The 21922-nt window shown below is 40.9% G+C and overlaps 1 protein-coding gene across 6 annotated transcripts in view; it reads left to right on the plus strand.

The window, feature by feature from the left end:
• PPP1R12C (protein phosphatase 1 regulatory subunit 12C) overlaps nucleotides 1–21922 on the plus strand; it is a 51073-nt gene that overhangs the window by 15299 nt on the left and 13852 nt on the right. For 3 of the 6 annotated variants that reach the window (XM_072156792.1, XM_072156793.1, XM_072156794.1), the window contains exons 3-9: nucleotides 1484–1602; nucleotides 5366–5525; nucleotides 5612–5756; nucleotides 6031–6105; nucleotides 7249–7337; nucleotides 9384–9523; nucleotides 11302–11390. In XM_072156792.1, coding sequence (XP_072012893.1) covers nucleotides 1484–1602; nucleotides 5366–5525; nucleotides 5612–5756; nucleotides 6031–6105; nucleotides 7249–7337; nucleotides 9384–9523; nucleotides 11302–11390 — 817 coding nt within the window. Of the gene's footprint in view, nucleotides 1–1483; nucleotides 1603–5365; nucleotides 5526–5611; nucleotides 5757–6030; nucleotides 6106–7248; nucleotides 7338–9383; nucleotides 9524–11301; nucleotides 11391–14190; nucleotides 14314–19118; nucleotides 19302–21922 lie in introns of all 6 variants that reach the window. The other 3 variants (XM_072156790.1, XM_072156791.1, XM_072156788.1) reach the window with 2 other exon arrangements.

Raw genomic sequence — 21922 nt, forward strand, 5'->3', positions numbered from 1 at the left:
ATGTTGTAGGGCTTAGAATTTTGGGTGCAATTTTTCACATTTTTATAACAATCACCCAAACCTATACAGGCAGTACTCGGGTTACATACAAGATGGGGTCTGTAGGTTTGTTCTTAAGTTGAATTTGTATGGAAGTCGGAACTGTATATTTTATCATTGTAATCCCAGCCAGAACTTTTCTGGTCTCTGTGACAATTGGATTTTAAAAATGTTATGTTGTCATAAGAACCAGGATTAACAATAGAGCTTCATTACAGACACATTTGATAATTGTTACGGACCTGCTCAACCTTCAAGTGACTTTTAGAGGCTTAAATAATAGTAAAACCACATCAATTTTTTTTGGACACTATATATTTATTTTGCTCCAAAAATGTTATTTCTTTTTGCAATGTGGACATATGGGGGCTTATTTTTTTCTAGGATAAGATCCACTTATCAGGTACTTCATTTTGCCAGTTCAATACCTAATTGATGAGATTTTATTAACTCTTTCTTGGTGAGGATAAGAAAATAATTAACTCTGGTTTAGGGGTTTTCGCTTTTTTTTTTTTTCTTTCCTTTGGCCATTCACTGTACCACAAAAATGTTATCTTTATTCTGTAGATCACCACAATTATCGTGATACCCCATTTGTAAAGCTATTTATGGTTGACTTGTTTTGCAGAATATAGAACTCGCTTGTTTTTGCATCACCATTTTCTAAGAGACATTAACATTTTTCACTTTTTATCTGATTTTATGAGGTTGGATGTGAAATTATCATACTGTGTTGTTTTTGTTTTTTTTTCAGGTTAGCAATTGTATTTTATTGTACAGGTTGTTACTAATTTGGTGATGCCCTCTAAGTAATGTTTTGTGGTTATTTTTACTTTTATAATGTGAAATGTCATTTTTATATCGGATGAAGCATTAGGGGACACCATGACTGTAGACGGCCGAGAACTTGAGTATTGCGATGCCAGCTGGTATTGCGGAGCCGGGCTCCCACAGCGATTGCATGGGCTCTGCTTCTGAGCCTGTTTGATCACTAAGAAGTACATGTATGTCAGGATGTGTCAACAGACCACATTTCCTGACGTACATTTACGTCTTAATGCCTTAATGGGTTAAAGGAACATGATCTTAGAAGGTTTCTGTCTGCTTGATGTGCAGATGAACAGCTTGAAGTGGCTTTCATGGGTGAGCCAAAGAATCTTACCCCCACTGATGGTGAATTCATGGGCTGAGCCCAATGTTAAGAAATGAAGTTTAGGGCTACATTCCCACATTCAGTTTTTATAAGCCGTTTCAGTAGACAAAAGCAGGCGGGGATCTTAGTGGGTGAGAACATATCATTAACTGGTTTGGACATCAAAAACTGCACCTGGAAACCTGACTGTGGGTACACAGCCTAAAGAAAAACAAAACCTTTAAAAAAAAAAAATTGGTTTTCTAAACATTGGAGTTACAGTAAGGTCTCATAATACATTTTTTTTTGTAGGTATCTCCTGAAGCATTCAGCAAACATAGCTGCTGTAAACAGTGATGGGGATGTTCCACTGGACATTGCTGAAGATGACTGTATGGAGACTCTGCTCCGAGCTGAGATCACAAAGAGAGGTGAGAGTCCTGGCACTCGCTAATCTTGCTCCAAACAGCAGCTATTAATCCATAACAGGAAAACTACTTCATGCTGGAAAAAGAGGTTTATTGCCGGCACGACCTTAACTACACAGCACAACATTTCCACAATGCAAAATGCCTGCGTATCATTTATTCCGAAGGGGTCAAGGAAACAATTTCTAATGTACATAGTGAAGTGCTGTGCTGACCTACTACTTTAAGATACATCAACATCCATAAGGGATGGATCCTTCAAATACAATGGGGCACATTTACTTACCCGTCCATGCACGTTCCCTGAGGTACATTGTCCGACGAGAATGCACAGCTGCTGCGATTCACTTCTATCGTGCGGCCGATATCCTGCATGTGTTGCTCCCCGCTCAGGTCCGTCGGAGTTCACCATCTGTTTCCCACTGTATGTAAGAGGGACATAATTGAAATGTTAAATTCCGTGCTTAGTCCGAATAAGTCGGATCGTCCGACGACAACCCCATAACCCCCCCCCCCCCCCACAGCGCCGATGCGCCATCATCCAATTGCGTGCGGCAAGATCCCCTGTTAAATTTGGCACAAATTGGAAATAGTGCGCTCCACGGACCCTTAGTAAATGAGCCCTATTGTGTTCTGTAGCAGCCAGGAACAGTCCTTAAAGAGAACCCGTCATGCAAAATAACCCCCCTTAACTAAATATATTTTCATAAACTGCCATTAGAAAGCATTGCCTCTGTCCCTTCATTGTCCCTCTACATGCCTGTAAACCTAAGCAACGAGGTCCTAAAGCTCTATGCAAATGACCTGTGAAATGTCCAATGAAGCATTAGCATATTCAAGCTGTCCACTCTATTCATGAGTGGGAGGTACAGCCACACCCCCAGTGCTTGACTGACAGCCTGTATAATGATGTGAGGCTGTATAATGATGTGCTTCCTGGTGCTGGTGGCCACGCCCCCTGCAGCCTGTGTGTGCATGTGTGTGTGTGTTTAGGAGAGATACAGCAGCTCCAGGCAGCCATGTTACAGCAGAACATGTCAGATTCATGTGTAGCTGATGTCTGTGTCTCTCACCTGTATATTAGGAGGATGCAGCATGTCAGCAGATGCAGCACACACACTAGCCATGCTTTACTATACATTACACACAGACATGAGCAGGGGGAGGAGAGGGGAGGGGTAACAGGGATGACATCACTGCCTCTGACCATGTGACCAGTCTCATTTACTTGATAAAAAATATGTGATTTTACAATGATTAAAGTATGAAATAACTAGATAAAGGCTGGGATGGGATCCTTGTGAGCTGCTCCAACAGGTAGAGGTGACAGGACAAGTGGCAGAGACCTGATGACAGGTGTCCTTTAATCCTAGAATAACAGATCTAATGCTTGTGATTTTGCGATTAATGTTCTGAAAGCTAAAGTTTATTTACAATGTTTATGATATACAAGTATTAGGCGATTTTCTTTCCCCACCCCTAGACTGAGAGCTTGGGTCACTGACCACACACTATACAGTAGACTATTGAACCTGCTCAAAGCTGATTTCTCTATAGCGATTAGGCTTTGTAAAATGCTAGCCGCACACAGGACTCCAGTGTTGAATTCTTCAAAGGCATCCTAATCTATTCCAGTTATGCTGAAGGTTTTACATACTACTCCAGCGCAGTACAATGCTAAATCTTAAAAATGCACAAGCAAACACATTGTAGCTCTTCTACCCCTTTTATTCTCCATTATTTCGTGTTTTTTTTTTTTTTTGTATTGGCTTGCAAAAAGAAATCGGAAAAACATCATGGTGAAGGTTATAGCGCAATTCTACTTTAGACAGGGCCCGGCGCATAATAGTCCGGCAGCGCAATCACTTGCCAGCTACATCAGAAGGCCAGAGCCTGCCCCCGTTACCTTATCTCTACTACCAAAAAATCTCCTGTTTACTATCATTTATCAGTATTGGTATTCCAGGTTATTCCATGGAATTATGTATTTATAATATCCACTGTGTGAAATAATCAGCTATAAATATCTGCACCCACAGTCGATGTATTTTTAAGCTGGCCTGTCCATCAGGAAGTTCATAGTCTCATCAATGTGAAATGTGAGAGACACAAGGAAGGAGCTGCTACATGGTGTTTGTCCCTACATCATATTCACGCAATACAGAGCCTTGTGAGCTGTGCACACATAACATTTTATAAGTTTGATCACAGAATTCTGAATCGCATAGTCTTGATTTTGGTCAAAGGTGGCCACTCGGGAACCAGATCCTTCCCTATCAGCCCTGGTGGCAGCAAACCATTCTTTAATTAAACATTAAATTAAATTAAACATAGTATTGAAATTGCGCATCACAAGATTGGCACTCACCTGTCACTAGGCAATAGACTCGCTCACTGATTTTAAAAAAAATGCAACAAGGGGAAGTTATTGAAATCAAATAATATTAATATGTGTAAATGTAATGATATATGTAAGTGGTTACAATAGTAGAGAAAAATTATACATTTTGGGGGGATGGTGGTATGAATGCCCCCTGTTGGACCTCATCTAACCTGAGTACCAGAGGAGATACAGTCAGCATAGAGGCAGATCATGACACTAGCAGGGGAGGCTGTGTGTCATTATCCTGAAAAGCAGTATTGAAGTGCTTACTCGAGATCTCGCTACTCATACCCAAACAGAGTGCCTTGGAGACTATTCAACTTGCATATTTTGCAATTGTATAACATAAGTCACCAAATCTCTTGTTGATCAAACAGTAGCCAGATAACAACTTGCTAGATGTTCTTCTATGGCACTTAAAGCTATTTTACCTATTGGATATACTATCATTGGAGAAGCAAGACATCTTCCCTCCATCCAGTTATTTTGAGCAGTGGTTACAAGAGGACAAACGCATACAGTGCACAGGCTCCCAAAAGTAGCCACACAGTTTCATTCTCTATCATCCAGATACAGGAGGCACCTTCAATACACCCATGTGTCTGCCTGAAGGATTATCTGGCATTTAGCTGAAGGAAAGTGTGGCACGTGGCTCATTGACAGTCGCCTTCTAAAGAGAAGCCTGTACTGGATTGCTGTGGAATGATACCATATGATTTTTAGCAATGATTTCATTTTCTGTTTGGGATCCATCGGACGGGTTTAAGTAGTGAGATCTCAGGTAAGCACTTCAGTACTGCCTTTTCAGGGTGAGGATGTGTGAGGATACTCCTTTATGTCGCCTACCATATAACACAATATAACTAGTTCACTAATAAAATATAGCAGGTTAGTGAATCCTGAATAACTTGGGCATACACATTCCATCATACCGAGCATGGTCCAGCAATACTTTTTATAAATATCCAGGCTTTACTATATAAAGCACTAGTAATCTGTAGTGTTCCAGTTTATATGTGGTAGCATGTAGTCTCCGGGGACATAGGCTGCCAGGCTCACTGCTTAATTATTTATAGCAAGGATGATTAAAGGAATTTACTCAAAAGCCTTCGGTGTACATCACTATAGGCTATAGACGATGCTGGGTATTGCATGCTTGGAGTCAAATAAGTGGCTTATATAAGATTGGAAGCATTTTGTACCGCACATTTCTGGCACTAGAGATGTTCCCAGTTTCTGGCTCCTTAAAGAAAGGTAAAAAAGGGCTCCACGGGTTAGCATACTCTGTACATTAATACGATGCAACTCCTTAGAAATTACTAGGTAAAATATGCCAAAACATGCATTATGATCATTGCAGGTTACTTTTTTTCCTCATTGCAGGCATAGACATTGAGGCGGCCAAGAGGGAGGAGGAGGAGGTGATGCTGCAGGATGCCCGACAGTGGCTGAATGCAAGGAAGATCGAAGACACCAGGCATCCGAAGACTGGGGCCAGCGCATTGCACGTGGCTGCAGCTAAAGGCTACATAGAGGTCATGAGGTAATCTAGTTACATTGGAGATCCATCCTCATCTTGACTCTTTGAAGTGGACAATTGAAGCTCATTTGTTTCCACTCTATTTCCAGGCTGCTGCTTCAAGCTGGTTTTGATCCAAATGTTCGGGATAAAGATGGCTGGACACCCCTGCATGCTGCTGCCCACTGGGGGGTGGAGGAGGCATCTCGACTTCTTGTGGAAAACTTCTGTGACATGAATGCTCTCAATAATGTGGTAAGAAAGGTCCAGATATTTCACCTCCCACATTTTATGTTACTGAATGATCCAAAGCAAAGTACAGAAAGCTTAATATCCTGCCTCCACCTCTGGTATGTTAATTGCTATTTTTAGTGAAAAAGAAAAAATCTGTAAGCTGTTATTTATTATTACATCAGCACATCCATTGATGGCATAGGATGCCCACATATCCACCCACAGGCAGCTGCTTGTGACCTTTATTGTAGTGCTGTGCACGGTGCATCCTTCTCACAGGACGTTCTTCTTTCAGGGCCAGCGGCCTTGTGATGTTGCAGATGAGGAGATTGTTAGTCTTTTAGAAGAGCTGCAGAAGAAGCAGGAAGATGTAAGTAGTAATTGGATCACATGCACTGCTTTTATCTTCTTTGATGTTCATTTTAGGAAAAAATGCTAAAATGGCACTGAATTGTAACCTGCATTCACCAAGTCAGCCTTCCAACACCAGGAGTGAGGGTTGGGAAGGAAGGGTGGGGATCAGCACTGATTCTCTGCTATACCAATCTGTAACAAGTCAAGCTGCGTACACTAAGTGAGGGTCAAGCGGGGTGGCGGCAGCAGCGATGATTGACTCTCCTACACCTATCTGTACCAGGGCACTGGAGTCGGTAAGCCAAACATCCGTCTCCTCAATCTCCCCAACTCTGTCTCCGGTAAAATAATACAGGCTCCACAGTCCTGTTTTCCTGGTCAGCAAAGAGATAAATTCAGGTATTCCTTCCCAGTGCCTTATTCTTACTGTTGCTTCCTTCTGGCAATCTTAATATCAGGAATAGAACACTCATTTAAAGGAAATTTCATAACTTTTAGAATTTGTTAAATGTTTGTGGATTATGAGTCTGTCCATTTTATCACGACTCCAACTCCTTCACTAGGTGGATGGGGTAGGGTCAGTACTGATGATTGAGGGTACGCTCATATGTTGCAGAGGGGCGGCTAGGTATCGGGTGTGTGTGTGTCTCCCCCCAATCCCATGTCCCCTGCATCTGAGCGGCCGTCTGTCCGTGACTTCACAGGGGAAGGAAATACAGCATGTTGGCTGCACTATGAATCTGGAGGAGACGAGCATTTGAATTTGGATCCCAGCCTCCAGGACTTGAGGGGGGACGTTGGCAAGGAGCCAAGTACTGTACTATAATGCCGATGTTAGATGATATACAAATCCCACAAAGCACATATGCTTTTGTCATTTTGTGGGCTTTTGGAATCTGTGATAGATGGAAATTAGTGTCTTGGTGACCGGTTCCCAGCTGACTTCCGCCAAGCGGATCCAATACTTCCCCTCACTAATTAGAACCTTTCTGATACCGTCACTTTATTCTAGGTTAGATTTCCCCTGTATAAAGACATGTGATCTCTTTCATGTTCCTTCTCTCATTTCCATTTGGTGAACTGCAGGAAAAAATAGTTACACTGAAATTGCTGTGAACATCTTTTGATCCCACTAATATATCCCTTCTGCTTTTTTTAGTTGCGAAGTGAAAAAGAGGCAAATCTTAAAAGAGCCGTTATCGATACAACCATGGACCAACAGACTGTAAATACAAGTAAACACAGGAGGTGAGTTTTTTCTTGTAGCAAACACACATATGGAAAAAGGAAAAGTCAGCTCACCTTCCTTGAGGAATGGATATGAAGATTAGTCCATGTGGTAGATCACCTGAGCTTCTCCGGTATAGACAAATTCAGAACAACGAAAAAAAGGTCCCGCTGCAGACATGCTTCATGAAAGTTAATCCAGTACTTTATTCACTACTATTAAAATCCGTACATGCAGTAGAAAACATTAAAGGCACAAGACCGATTATCAGGCAAAGCCTTCGCGTTTCGATATATACTCTTCCTCATGAAAGCAGTCAGATCTGTATCGATCAGCGTCTTTCCGATTTTTCTGCGCATGCATGCCACTCCATTCAGCGCGGTCAGAGAGGGAATCGCACAAGTGTGTAGGAGCGCAGCTCACACGGGTATATGGGGAAGCCGCTGGACTATTAGTAAGTGTCCGTCTGATGGCTCGTAGCTAGATTAGATTAGGTGCAGCATAAAAACTGATAAATGATGACAGTCCAAAAATGAGCGTAGATGCACGGCTCTCTCATTTGTTCCGTGTAACTACGCTCAATTTTATGGTTCTGGACTGTCATCATTTATCAGTTTTTATGCTGCACCTAATCTAATCCAGCTACGAGCCATCAGACGGACACTTACTAACAGTCCAACGGCAGCGGCTTCCCCACATACCCGTGTGAGCTGCGCTCCTACACACCTGTGCGATTCCCTCTCTGACCGCGCTGAATGGAGTGACATGCATGCGCAGAAAAATCGGAAAGACGCTGATTGACACAGATCTGACTGCTTTGTTTGTGGAGGTAAAAGCTGATTAACCGTCCGAGGAGTGGACTGTATTGTAAATATACGCTTTCACTGTTAAACAACTGAGGGTAAGCACGACATCCAAATAAAGGTTAACCTTGCCAGTATATCTGATGAAAGAGAGATTTATCGCATCCAGCTACTTATTCAAACAAATGGCTGGCCACCTGATTTGAAGCCCACACCCAGTGTAAAATCATCCTGTGTGAACTGCAGCTTAAAAGATCCAATTGTGGAAACAACTGAACCATATGAGCATGTGACTGGTCATACAATTTAATCGAATATATGGACTTTGATAGGTCTCATTTCTTGTTCCGTATAAGCATATCTTTTTTACATTGCAAACATATTTTTGAGGTATAGGTTAAGCACGTGGGCCCCTTTGAGTGCCACCTTACCTTTTTCCCCTCTCTGAGATCACACCGTGATACCTTTTAATGTCCTAATTGGGTATAAACATTACGTTTATTTTTTTGCAGCTTTATATTGCTGCCTACTTATATAGGACTGATTTTTTTTTTTTATAATCGTTTGATATTCAGTACTGTTATGTATTTTATCTATTGTTGCTTATGTATAACATTGAAATTTAATATGTGAGAATAAGGATGTGTATTTTTATTTTTTTTGATGTATTGAGACCACAACTCGATTAAAACTTCTATATTAACTGTCCTACGAAATCAGTGTGAATTGGTGCTTGGTGTATTTTCTCTTCTCTTTTTAGTTTTTGGCTGATACAGAGAGACACCTGTATCACACCGACAGCACTTCCACTGCTTAGTTATCCTATTCTCTAACAATCAATGTCTGGGTAGTGCAGAGGTTTTATCTATTTTTATCAAATAGATACTTTAGTTGAGGCTTTATAATTTTCAAGTAATGGATCTATAACATGGTAGACTTTTCTACCTGGAGCTCATATCATGCAGTGATGTGAACATTTTATGTTTCCATGTGATCCCATCATCTCAAGGTTGGATACAGCTTCCCCCACGTTGTGATGAATGGGTGGCACAAATGACAAGCTGTGATCTTCACACCTTTATTTTGGGCTTTTTAATCAGTGTTCTATTAGCACGTTGCTGTATCTACTCTCAAAAGAACTCTCATTTCTTGTAAATTATTGGAGTCACTTGCATGAACTTCAGCTTCAAATGGTAAATTATTGTGTTGTCAAAGCTCTTGAAATCCTTACTGAAGCCACCTTTTGTTTGTGCTAATTTTTAGAAGCTCAGTTTGTCGAATGAGCAGCAAAGAAAAGATATCTGTACAAGACCAGTCAAAAGAGAGGAAGACATTGGGAACAATCAACGTTGGCGATGAAGAAAGTTCTTTCAGCTCAGAAGAGGACAATGACTCCATAAATGGTAAGAAAATAAAAAATCCAAATTCATTCCAAGAGATTTTAATTAGAATTTTTTTATTAAGTAGTGTGTTAAGTTTTTGCTTTTAAGGGATGATCTTAAGACAACGCTTAAGACTTCCCATATCTGCATTTTTATGGTTAAGATTGGAATATCCATCCATATGTGATGGCTATTGATGGGGTGATAGAAATGGCTCAGCTGGCTGTCCTAGTGTTTCTTTAACCTCCACCCATAAAGAGTAGATGTAGTCATATTTACATAATAGATTGAGCTCCTTCTCTGATCGAGAATAAAGAGCTGCCAAGTAAAAGTCCACCATGTCACACATTTCCACTGCTGCAATATGTGGGTAGCTGCAGCTTCCCTTAGTGGTCTGGGAGTAAATATGGCTTCAGATAGGAACATGAAATGGTGCCATATGGTTCAGTCAGCTCTCCAAGATCAGGTATGGCAATATACTGAATATTATCCGTAGCTGGGCATGGTAACAATACATTGGCAGTGTCATTCTACTACTACTATCAGATACTGCCATCTATTGGCAGAAGTGGCTTAGAGACATCTAAGATGTAATAGTATCTAAACTTGCTGTATGAAACCAGTTTAATTTCCGTAATGAATAGTATCAAAAATTAAACACTTTGCATGTAGGGGAGAGGGGCATTCACACCCATGCCCTAACCCGCCAGACATCAGTTTAAAACACCAGTCTCAATAAATTCCTCCTTCTGTGTTTCAGCTGTCTGTGTGAATTCAGGAGATAAAGTTGATCTATAGACACTGTAAGAAATGCAGAAATAGACCATCTTTTATTCTCTAACTACTTCAGGACCAGACCCTTTTGGACTTCTCTTCCTGCATTCAAAAAACTTTCCCCCCCATTTACATAAAAATGCTTTTATCTGCAGTAAAAATGTAACTTGCGGGAAAAAAAAAATTCCAAAATGTAGCAGAATTGAAAGGAAAATGCAGCTGTGGCATTGTCTTAAAGGCCTTGTCTTAACAACTTTCATTATGGGGTCCAAAGGGCACATCCAAATAACCCTCTGATTTACAACCCACCCCCCTTCAAGTCATGTCATGAGGCGGGCAGAGATTGGCACCATTGTTTAGGTGCTGCATGTAACAGTTTAGCTGCCATAATCAGTAGGGGTACCTGTTGACATGCCCACTCCATATAGACCTATTGACAATGTGATGTAATAGTAAGTCATATGTCCTTAGCTTACGGTGAAAGTATATAGAGTAAAGAATTACGTATGCCACAAGTGTTAATAGGGGGGCATTTATCATGCCTTGTTCACCAGTTTTCTGACCTATTAAGAATTGCTTATAAGATGATTGGAGACCTCAAACAAGGTGGGAAAAATAATTGGAAGGGACTAAAGGCAAAGAGAAGTTTCCTTCTTACCCCAAATGCTTTATTCCCATCAGTGCTGATCATAACATTTCAGTGGTGTAATGATGCTGTGGCCACAGTCATATTGTTGGGGAGAAGAATTTCTCAGGGGTAGAGGACATAGGATTGAGTCTCCACCCCATACCCCAAGGACAGCTGAGAATTAGACATGGAGCCTGCAATAGAGAAACTGCTAAAATGTATTTCAGAAGTCACATAAGAGTCTTAATAGCATTACTTTTCATTAACGCACAAAAATCATCATTTAGATCTAAAGATCTCTTCCTGATCCCTTGCTAGATTTTTCATTATTTAGCTGCCTAGTTCTACTGGAGATTTTTAATAATCTTTTATTTGAAATATAATTTTTTTCCTCCAGATCCTAAAACAGATGTGCAGGTCAATGAAAATGGATTATTGCCAGAGCCACAGAATAGCACTTTAAGCCCATCTTTACCTGACCAGAAGGTAAGAGCAAGTCTTGAAATGGATGCCTTCTTTTTTAGTAGTGATCTCACATTTCCTATTTGTCAATCTTTACTAACCCTTCACACCAGGTCATTATCACTATTCAGTTTTTGTTACGTACCCTATGTGCAATAAAGTCACCTGGAAGTTGGGAGCTGCAGCTCACTTTTGGCAATTTATTTTTTTATTTCTGCCTTTTTTGTGCTAATATAAGTTTACCAATAAGAGTAGTGTTCAAAACTTCCCACCTTGTGGGCAGAGTCTCCTGGCACCATCTCCTAACATGATCTACATAATAGCTATGCAGTGCAAAAATGGCCAAGTTCATCTTAATTTACAAACGGGAACGCTTTATCACATAACATTACTGATTTTTCTTGCACAAATATGTCCATAGCCTTTACAAGCTGATGCACATGCACATGTACATGGCCTCTGTGTTGCCTGTATTTTCTGCCCTGGAGACAGTTCTCTGACTTATTGTTTTCTACGAGTACAGGTAAATTGTAGTGACTCTTGAACATACAGTAATATAGAGAACAGTGTTGCCCTGAGCTTCGGTCAGAGAGCTGTCTTCAAATCAAGATAGGCGGCCAAATACATGGGCCTTGTTTTCATTACCAAGCATTATTTTGTATCCATGAGCTGTAACCAAATCTACATTGATGAAAAGTTGTTGCCTAGTACAGCTGCCTTACACTGAATAATGATGGTGTTCTGGTGTAATACACACTTCTTCTCCGTTATGTAATATAATCCAACACAGTATATGTCATTTATTGAAATATTGTCATGAGATAACCATTGCCTTGGCCCTGTCATATCTAGGACTGAATACTCTGCATAAATATACATGTATAGTAAATCTGTAGGTAAAAGGGAATCCATCTTTATGGCCAGCCAGCTGTGTTAGAGCAGTTGTAAGAATCGTGCCTGCACTGCTCCCCTAATGCTGTTAAATAAGGGGCAGGACCCATTTATGTCACCTATACCAGAGTACTTTGGTGCCACATGGTACAACTAGTTCAACTGGCATGAAGCTTGTGTGGCAGGAGCCCACAGTAGCACCTGGGGACTTATAGGCTGCACTTCCTACAGCTGCTATAACGTAAAGGATCATGGCAGCAAATGAATCGGCTTTTGGAAATGGTTATACATTGCTCCATTTATATGGTCACATTTGGAGAGTCTATTTTCCAGTAATTATTAGGAGGTATCTTCTGCTTCTAGTATTGTGTGATATCTAAGCTTTGCACATTGGGTATGTATGACCATGTTTCCCATTTTCTTATGGGTCCCTTTTCAGTGAACTTTATCCACCAGATTATCCGGCATCTAGAAGCATGTTTTACAAGCTTTGTCCCCATTATTTCATTGCTGCATGCATGCCAACAGCTTGTGCCTTTCCAGAAATGTTATACCTTAAAGTGTAGCTCCTACTTCACAGAACGTTAAAGTTTTTTTCAATTGAAGCTTGTGGAAGCTGACCCCTATTGCAAGTCACTTGGTCGAGTATAAGCCGAGCCGAGTATAAGCCCAAGGACCCTATTTTAACACAAATAGCTGGGAAAAACTATTGACTTGAAATATAAGCCGAGGGTGGGAAATGCATTGGTCACAGCCCCCACAATATATAGCCTACCAGCTCATGCGCACCAGTATATATCCAGTATATATCCTGCCCCTCCCTTCCCGTATTTAGCCTGCAGCCCCTGCCCCTACTATATAGCCATCAGACCCTGCCCCTCCAGTATATAGCCATCAGACCCTGCCCCTCCAGTATATAGCCTTCAGACCCTGCCCCTCCAGTATATAGCCTGCTTCTCCTGCCCCTACTATATAGCCATCAGCCCCTGCCCCGCCAGTATATAGCTTGTAGCCCCTTCTCTCCCCAGTATATAGTCTGTAGCTCCCTCCTTGAGATATACCCAGCCTATGAAGGAGAGTACACCTTTTTTTTCCCTTAGACGCCCCCCGGCCGGTTCAATTTTATACGTCCAATGCTCCTTTATCAGCTCCATGCCGTCAGTCATGCGCAGCATGATGTCTGCCGCACGCTGACAACATAGTGTGTGCTGATGGCTATATACTGGTGGGTCAGGGGCTGATGGCTATATACCAAGGGCAGGGGAAGCAGGCTATATACTCTGGAGGAGAGGCAGGGGCTGAAGGTGAGTACACTTGAGTGGGGGTCCATACAATACTTCCTTATTCAGAACCAACTTTATTCAGAGAAATGGAATGTTTCTATACCTGAGTGGCTGGCAGAAATCCATATGCTATGCTATGCTATTCTATGACTTGAGCTATGCATGTGGGTTGTGTGTGATCTCTGGGACTATATTAATATACAAATAAATAATAATACATTCACTAACACTTCTGAAAGGCTTGATGTATTTTTGGGGAAATCTCTACTTTAAAAGCTGTGTCGGTTTTATGTGAATTGGAGTTACACTTCAAGGTACCTTGTTCACCGTGGAAAGACCAACGCTAGGTTGAAGCTGTAGTTTTGATGAATGTTGTCTGCCACTTGTGCTAATGTCATATGGAAACGTAATATAATTAAAGATCTAAATTTGCTAGTACTGGACCGATTTCTCTTCTGTCTTTGTCTTTTCCCTTTGTCTCTGACCACTTCCCTTCTCCTGGCACCATGTCCCATTCATCTGAGGTGACTGGTCTTTTTTTCTTACACTTCTGCTTTTCTCATTTTTCTTTCCTGGCTTCCTTACTTGCTCCCTCTTACCACGTGCCTGTCTTTGTGTGCCGGCTTGTGTGTCTCCTTCCATCCCGCCAGCCCCTTCTCACCTTTGTCACTCCCATTCTGCCCCTTGCTGGACCAATAGGTCCCTCCATGTGGCGTCAGAGCTTGCGCAAAACCGGTATCATTCTGGTGCCCCAGAGAGGCCAAAAGGCTGCGGTGAGCAACATTTGTCTTGTTTGTAGTGTATGCTTGTGTGTGTTCATTTTGGTTTTTGTGTCATTGTATTTCTGTTTGGGTTTTTTTTTCCCCTTCTATCCTCATTTCTATCCTCTGTATCCTTGGTTATAGAAGATATAATAGCCAAATATTTTACAGATTAGAAAGTCTTAATATTCCCCTTGAAATGCCTTCCTCTGTTATTTCTCCTTGGAATGTATGAACAACATGTTCACACATCTTTGCTAATGGTCTGTAGAGTCGAAGGCCAGCAGCACAAAATTGTGTTTTGTCTGTGAATAGCAGACCATACAATGCCCAGATTTTTTTCTAGTTCTCCATAAACATGTGGATAGTGTATTAATTGGCTTATGGAATAGAGAAGATATTTATAAGTCCCCCTGTTTTCACTGGTGGTCCCTGATCTATATGTATACACATGGGTCACCAGTAGGAAATGGGTGAAATAATTACTACAAATCCAAAGTTTCCCAAAATACTTTTTATAAACTAAAAGTTGCCCTGTCACTGCTTTCTATGGACCTGCTCTCTTTTTAGATAGTTTTGGTAAATCTCCTACAGTCTGGTTCTGTATAGTTGGAGGGTTCCTTTTATACACGTCTGTATTTGATGATACGGCTTCTGTGGGTTTATACTGTATTGTGAAAAGATATTTATTCTATAGGAAAATTCCTTTTATCTCGTGTCAGTAGCATCAGGCATTTGCCAAATGATTTTATATGGAATAATTAGGTCCTAAATGTTCCTCTACATTTCATAGTGTAGAAACCTGTAACAATAATTGACCTGCTGATGGTTCTACAAATACAGCATTAACTTATCTTAAAGTAAATCCTTGCAAAATGCAGACCGTATTAAAAGAAATCCGTCACCAGGATTAATCTACCCAAAAGAACTATTTTATGTAAGGCTATGCCCACACATGTAACCCATACCCTTGTCATCGGGGGAAACTTATCAATGTTTGTGCAGCAGTTTTCTTGCACCCTGAAATACATTCTGTTACTTGAGAAATACCAGGCAATGCGATTATTTTCCCCTTTAACTCATGTCCACGCCTGCTCTAAACCAGCGCCATTGCTACAAACAGCGACTGTTCAAGCTTGAGCAGCGGATGGTACTATAGCAATTCTGCACCAGGAAGGGACTGGCATAGAAGTGTACGCCAGTGCAGCCTTCCTGCCAAATGCATCAGAACCATACACCCCAAATAATCATTGTACACCGTAATGGACATCTGTTGACACCTGTCATTTTGGGTGATGATCAGTTCCAAATAAAACATGACCTGTATAATATGGTCCACTAATGTCAGATGGGCACCAGATCTTGGCTTTAAGGGTTTTTTTTGTTTGTTTGTTTTTTAAATAAAGGGAACCTTATTTTACCAGGGACATCATTTTCACTATAGACTGGTTGCAAAAGCCCATTACAGCTGCATTGCATATATGGCTTTCTGCCTTCTCTGTGTATTAAAATATAATTGTGCACCTTAACTCCTCTCAGACCGGCAGGTCCAGAGTCTGCAGCGACGCTCTAATCGCAGGAGCAGGACCCCGTCTCCGGGACCCTAGGGAGAAGGAAGATGCGGTTCGTTACTGCTTCTCCCTTCTCATCTCCTCCGTTCATCGTGCTGAATGAGCGCGATGCATAGAGGAGCTGAGACGGCGGTTAATCCGAACTGCTGGGTCTAATTAGACTGAGTACAGCTCTGATCAGAATCCCTAGTGTGACAAGTGGGCGTAAAACTTGTAAAAGTAAAAAAAAAAAAATTGTGAAAATGTTCCACAGGGGTCTTTTATGACCTCATGGGGGACATATAAAGTAAAAGCACACACACAAACAAAAAATATTAATCTGTTCATGCTCTTGATCCAATATATCGGAGCACAGTGACATAATGCTCAGCGTCTGATATATCGGATGCGAGCGCTAGTTGCACTTTGGACGTCACCCTGTTACAAGACAGTAGGAGTAGCGTGGGGAAGCAGGCTTTGTTCTGTGGAGGTATGTACTACTAAAAACCCAATGGCACAAACTCTGTTCTGGACATTGCTGTGTGACGAAACAGCAGTTGACATCCACATGTCGGGTATTGCCATACTCTGAAGAAGAAGGGCAAAAAGTTTGGGATGTATATTTACCTCAAATTCCTTCTGAATTTGTCCATTTTAGGGCTAAATGAGAATAATCTTTTTCAAAAATTGAAATTTCAAAATTCCCAATCCATTTTTGTTCACTTCCAGATAAAGAATTAAAGGGTTAACAGACATCTCAAATGCTGATTTGAATAGTTTGAGATGTTGGGTTCATAAAATGGTGTCACTTGTGGGGGTATATAGTACATAAGCCTTTATAGGGCACTTCCAAACTGAATTGGTGACCAAAAATTTAGCACTTTTCAAATCTCTTGAAAATCTGAGAAGTTGCTACTAAACCTTGAAGCCTTCTCAGATTCGTAAAACAAATTATGGAAATAAAAAGACGACCAATGGCAAAATGTTTCTACAAAAAAAAATTTGTTGAATGACTTTTTGTCTAAAAGGTAGAACATTTGAAACTTTGAAAATTGTCATTTTTTTCAAACTTTTCCTAAATTATAGAATTTTTACCCCCCAAGAAAGAAACTTCTCACCGAAATGATGCTACTAACATAAACAAGAATGTCTCACGAGAAAACAATCTCAAAATCACAGAGATATCTTAAAGTGTTGAAAAGTTATTACAACAGGGAGAGACACTGGTCAAATTAAAAAATAAATAAATAAAAAGGACTGAGCCTTAACTTACAAACAGGCTGTGTCATTAAGGAGTAAACTAACCCGGCTTCTAGTGGTAAGTCTCAGGGTTTGCTTTGGTTTTGATGCATTTAAAAAAAAAAAAACAGAAGCGCATTTGCAATGCAGCTGTAATAGATTTTTGTAACCTGTGTTTAGTGAAAGTGAGTTCCTTGGTTACAGGCTCCCTTTAAATTCTTATTTTCTATGTTTTAAGGTGAAAACTTTTGTTAGGCATTTTGTGCTCCTTTACAAGTTTCCTCATTGTAGATAAAAAAAAATAGAAAAAGCTAATTCTGGCAGGACGAAGGCCACCCCCTAAATAATGAATTGTATTTGTGTTAATAATAATAATAATAATTCCTTTATATGGCGCACACAGATTACGCATTGCTGCACAGAGCTTGCCACATCAGTCATATATAACCATTGCTTATTGGCGATCTCAATCTCATTGCATGTGGGTCCTGAGTTATCCAGGAAGACTATAATTAAAAAGGGACAATCTACCATTTTTCTGTATGTTTTGGAGGACCTGTCACCTCTACATGCAAAAACTTGCAGATACAGTACAAGTTCGGAGGAATCTTTTTTGAAGATGCTGCAATATGTTTACTATTGCATGTATAGGAGTAAAGGCTCCTAACAATGTAAGCATGGATTTGACAGTCCTAGTGATCTGCCCTACTGACATGGGAATGGTAATACTGTACATGTCAGACAAAGGAAAGGCTCTTAGGGTTCCAGCATTGTTACTTCTACTGTAGCCTAGAGCTGATAGGTTCTCCATGATTGAACGCTTACTCTCTTCTGCTCCTGTTGTAATTTGTCATATCAGGCTGGGGTTACACATGGACATGTGCTTGGATTCCTGGCACAATATTAATTTTTCTTCCACATTTTATATAGAGAAGTCTCATCTAACTGTATTTAGGAGAAACATCTTGGTTCTTCAGGATGGTGACCTAGGTTGTGCAGCTCCAGCCTCAGCCATGTTTTAGCTGTCCACCATGTTTCCTGGCACCTGTCTGCATGCTTATAGTCTATTTTAAAGAGCAACTCCTGTTAAAATTGAGAATATGGTGGCATAAGCATTCCCATACAGATTGCACTGGCTACCTGTAGCCATGGCTTTCCCAAATGGGGGTTAAGAGACCTCTGATGAGTTTGTCTCCATATAGGGCTGCCCACTGTAATACTAAACCTGGAGTAATTGGATGTATGATTAGCATTAGATCACTGGAGGTCCCACCACTAGATACACCTACAATGAATAATTTTCTTCTATGGGACAAACCCTTTTAATTGGGGGTCAAGCCTCGCCATACGTTATTATTAATAGGGTTTGCATAAAAAAACTACTTGTTAATGGACCAGTCATCGGTTTCACCATTTCATGGATAGTTCTTTTTTCCAAGAGAGCCTTCACGCCACCGACTTACACTAACAATATCTGCTATGTCACTGACCAGTACAGACTGGAGAATTGTCACCCCGTTTATGGCTGGAGTTGCTCTTTAATCATTTCATCTTAAGTTTAGGTGAAGATGAGAGGAATTGTATGGCTTTTTATGCTATTTTTCATTTTTGGTAAATCAATTTATATTTTCTTACTGTACTTATTTTTCCAGGAAGTGTGCTGCACTTGTCTATAGCAATACCAGGAACTACCTGTGACCAGTGTAGCGCTGTTACAGGAAATTTTTGACTTGTAATAATGGTGGAACATAAATTTTCCTGTGTTTATTTTGATCAGTGTTTTTGTGCATCTTTACTTTCACCCCCTCTTATGTGTTTATATATCCATAGTCTTGATATGAGATGCTAGAAATGCCTCTTGCCCTTTGGGTGTTATTATATTGCATTCTTTTCGGGAGAAATTTTGCGTCCTGTTCTAATCTGTATGCATCTTCGAGAAGTGAATTTTCTTTTTTTTTTTTTTTCTAAAGTGGCATTGAGATGTATCAATCACAATTCCCCATACAAACCCTTCTTCCATATCTATAGTTCTCTGGGGCACCGAGCAGCATCACAGAGAGATGCCAGCTTTCCTTTTCCAACTTGAGGGCAGGCTTACGGAAAACTGGCAGCTTTGGGGCTCTGCAGGATGCCAAAATAGCGGACAGTAGCTTCAAAGAGCCAGGAATCAAGCGCTCTGCTTCCAGCCCCCGACTGGACACCCAAGAACGGGTGAGCAGTTCATTCATTTGATTCTGTTAAAAGAGCTGATTCATGGCTCAAGGTGTTCTCTGTATACACATGTGTGGGTGCCATTACAATGTCTTATTGGTTGGAAGATACTTCAGGCAGTTTCACATAAACAATGGGTCTTTAAATACAACTCTTTTAGGGAATGTATCCAGTTGTAATTTGAATGGAACTGTAATGGTGGTAGAAAAACCAGGTTTGGACATTACTTGTTTCCCAGGACATCCAATGTTTAATTGATCAATTCACACACCATATAGTGTTTTATTTTGCTGAGAACTGCTGCAGGAGATGGTACGCTTTCCTTATGCACAAACCTTCAAATCCTTACAATGAGCATTTTACTTTGGTGTTGGAAACCCCAAATAGAGGAAAAACTATAATGAAAAGATTTCCAACTCTTCAATGTTTACATTTCCCTCCTGGTTTTGGATTTTCAAGCATCAGCTGGACATGTAGGACATTATGGAGAATGACACTTCTGTGAACCAAGACCTGAGGTTCAGGAAGTATTAGTTCTCCTTACGGAGACTTTGGCAAATAAGGTCACCTTGTAAGCATGTGGAGTGAATCTTGCAAATAAGTTTTCCTGGTTGGTATAAGGAAAACAACGGCTTTTTTTTGCTACCTTTTAAGGCAGTCCCCTTAACATCAAGCATGTCTTTCAAGAAACCTATGAACATGATGAATGATTAAAACCAAACTAGTATATATATTCCAGAAGGAATAGATTCTGGTTGGACTTTAATTAAGGGATCTGCCTTACAAGGTAGCCAAAAGAGGCATAGTTTACCTTATCCCATCTTGGAAACCTTATTTGCATATATCCCAAGCTCTGAGGGTGAGATAGAAAAGTACTAGCTCCAGCTTTGGAATCTGCTTGGATCCCCTGGAAAGTAAATATAGAGATTAAATGAAACCTTTAGAGAGAAAGTGGAGATATGGGGAGTGTTTTGTAGGGATCATCCCTCGATAAGTCCATATATACACATAGTCTGCTCCTTTATACACCCGTATGCTAGGTTGAACATGTATTTATACTGAATGGAGAATGGGAGAAGATTAACCTGTTATGGTCAGCTCAATGAAGAGACATTACATGCACAGACTAGGACGCACAGTTTCCATTAACATTAATAGCGGACCTAATAGTAGCATTTGGGATCAGTGTCTTTTCTCTATTAGCCAGGACTTTACATCTTTGATCAGGGGGGTGCAATAAAAACTTAACTATCCGTAGTGTTTCACCTTTGTGTGATGCCAACTCTGTATCTGGACCAAATCATTCCTCTTTTCTGCCACGTCCCCCATGAAGGCCACCTAAAAAAAATAGATCGTCATGGTGGACTAGTGAAAACTGATTTACCGGATTTACCGGTAAGTACTAAATCTGGATTTCAGAATATAGGACACTATTTATTCATATATTTTTTTTAACAGGGAAATTATACACTCACTGGCCACTTTATTAGGTACAACACGCTAGTAACGGGTTGGACCACCTTTTGCCTTCAGAACTGCCTCAATTCTTCGTGGCATAGATTCAACAAGGTGCTGGAAGCATTCCTCAGAGATTTTGGTCCATATTGACATGATGGCATCACACAGTTGCCGCAGATTTGTCGGCTGCACATCCATGATGCGAATCTCCCATTCCACCACATCCCAAAGATGCTCTATTGGATTGAGATCTGGTGACTGTGGAGGCCATTTGAGTACAGTGAACTCATTGTCATGTTCAAGAAACCAGTCTGAGATGATTCCAGCTTTATGACATGACGCATTATCCTGCTGAAAGTAGCCATCAGATGTTGGGTACAATGTGGTCATAAAGGGATGGACATGGTCAGCAACAATACTCAGGTAGGCTGTGGCGTTGCAACGATGCTCAATTGGTACCAAGGGGCCCAAAGAGTGCCAAGAAAATATTCCCCACACCATGACACCACCAGCCTGAACCGTTGATACAAGGCAGGATGGATCCATGCTTTCATGTTGTTGACGCCAAATTCTGACCCTACCATCCGAATGTCGCAGCAGAAATCGAGACTCATCAGATCAGGCAATGTTTTTCCAATCTTCTACTGTCCAATTTCGATGAGCTTGTACAAATTGTAGCCTCAGTTTCCTGTTCTTAGCTGAAAGGAGTGGCACCCGCTGTGGTCTTCTGCTGCTGTAGCCCATCTGCCTCAGTTCAACGTACTGTGCGTTCAGAGATGCTCTTCTGCCTACCTTGGTTGTAACGGGTGGCGATTTGAGTCTGCCCATTCTCCTCTGACCTCTGGCATCGACAAGGCATTTCCGCCCACAGAACGGCCGCTCACTGGATGTTTTTTCTTTTTCGGACCATTCTCTGTAAACCCTAGAGATGGTTGTGCGTGAAAATCCCAGTAGATCAGCAGTTTCTGAAATACTCAGACCAGCCCTTCTGGCACCAACAACCACGCCACGTTCAAAGGCACTCAAATCACCTTTCTTCCCCATGCTGATGCTCGGTTTGAACTGCAGGAGATAGTGCATGTAGACATGGTCAAGACAGAGTTGCCGCCATGTGATTGGCTGATTAGAAATTAAGTTTTAACAAGCAGTTCGACAGGTGTACC

This window comes from Engystomops pustulosus, chromosome 6, assembly GCF_040894005.1.
Source record: "Engystomops pustulosus chromosome 6, aEngPut4.maternal, whole genome shotgun sequence".
Classification (NCBI taxonomy): domain Eukaryota; kingdom Metazoa; phylum Chordata; class Amphibia; order Anura; family Leptodactylidae; genus Engystomops; species Engystomops pustulosus.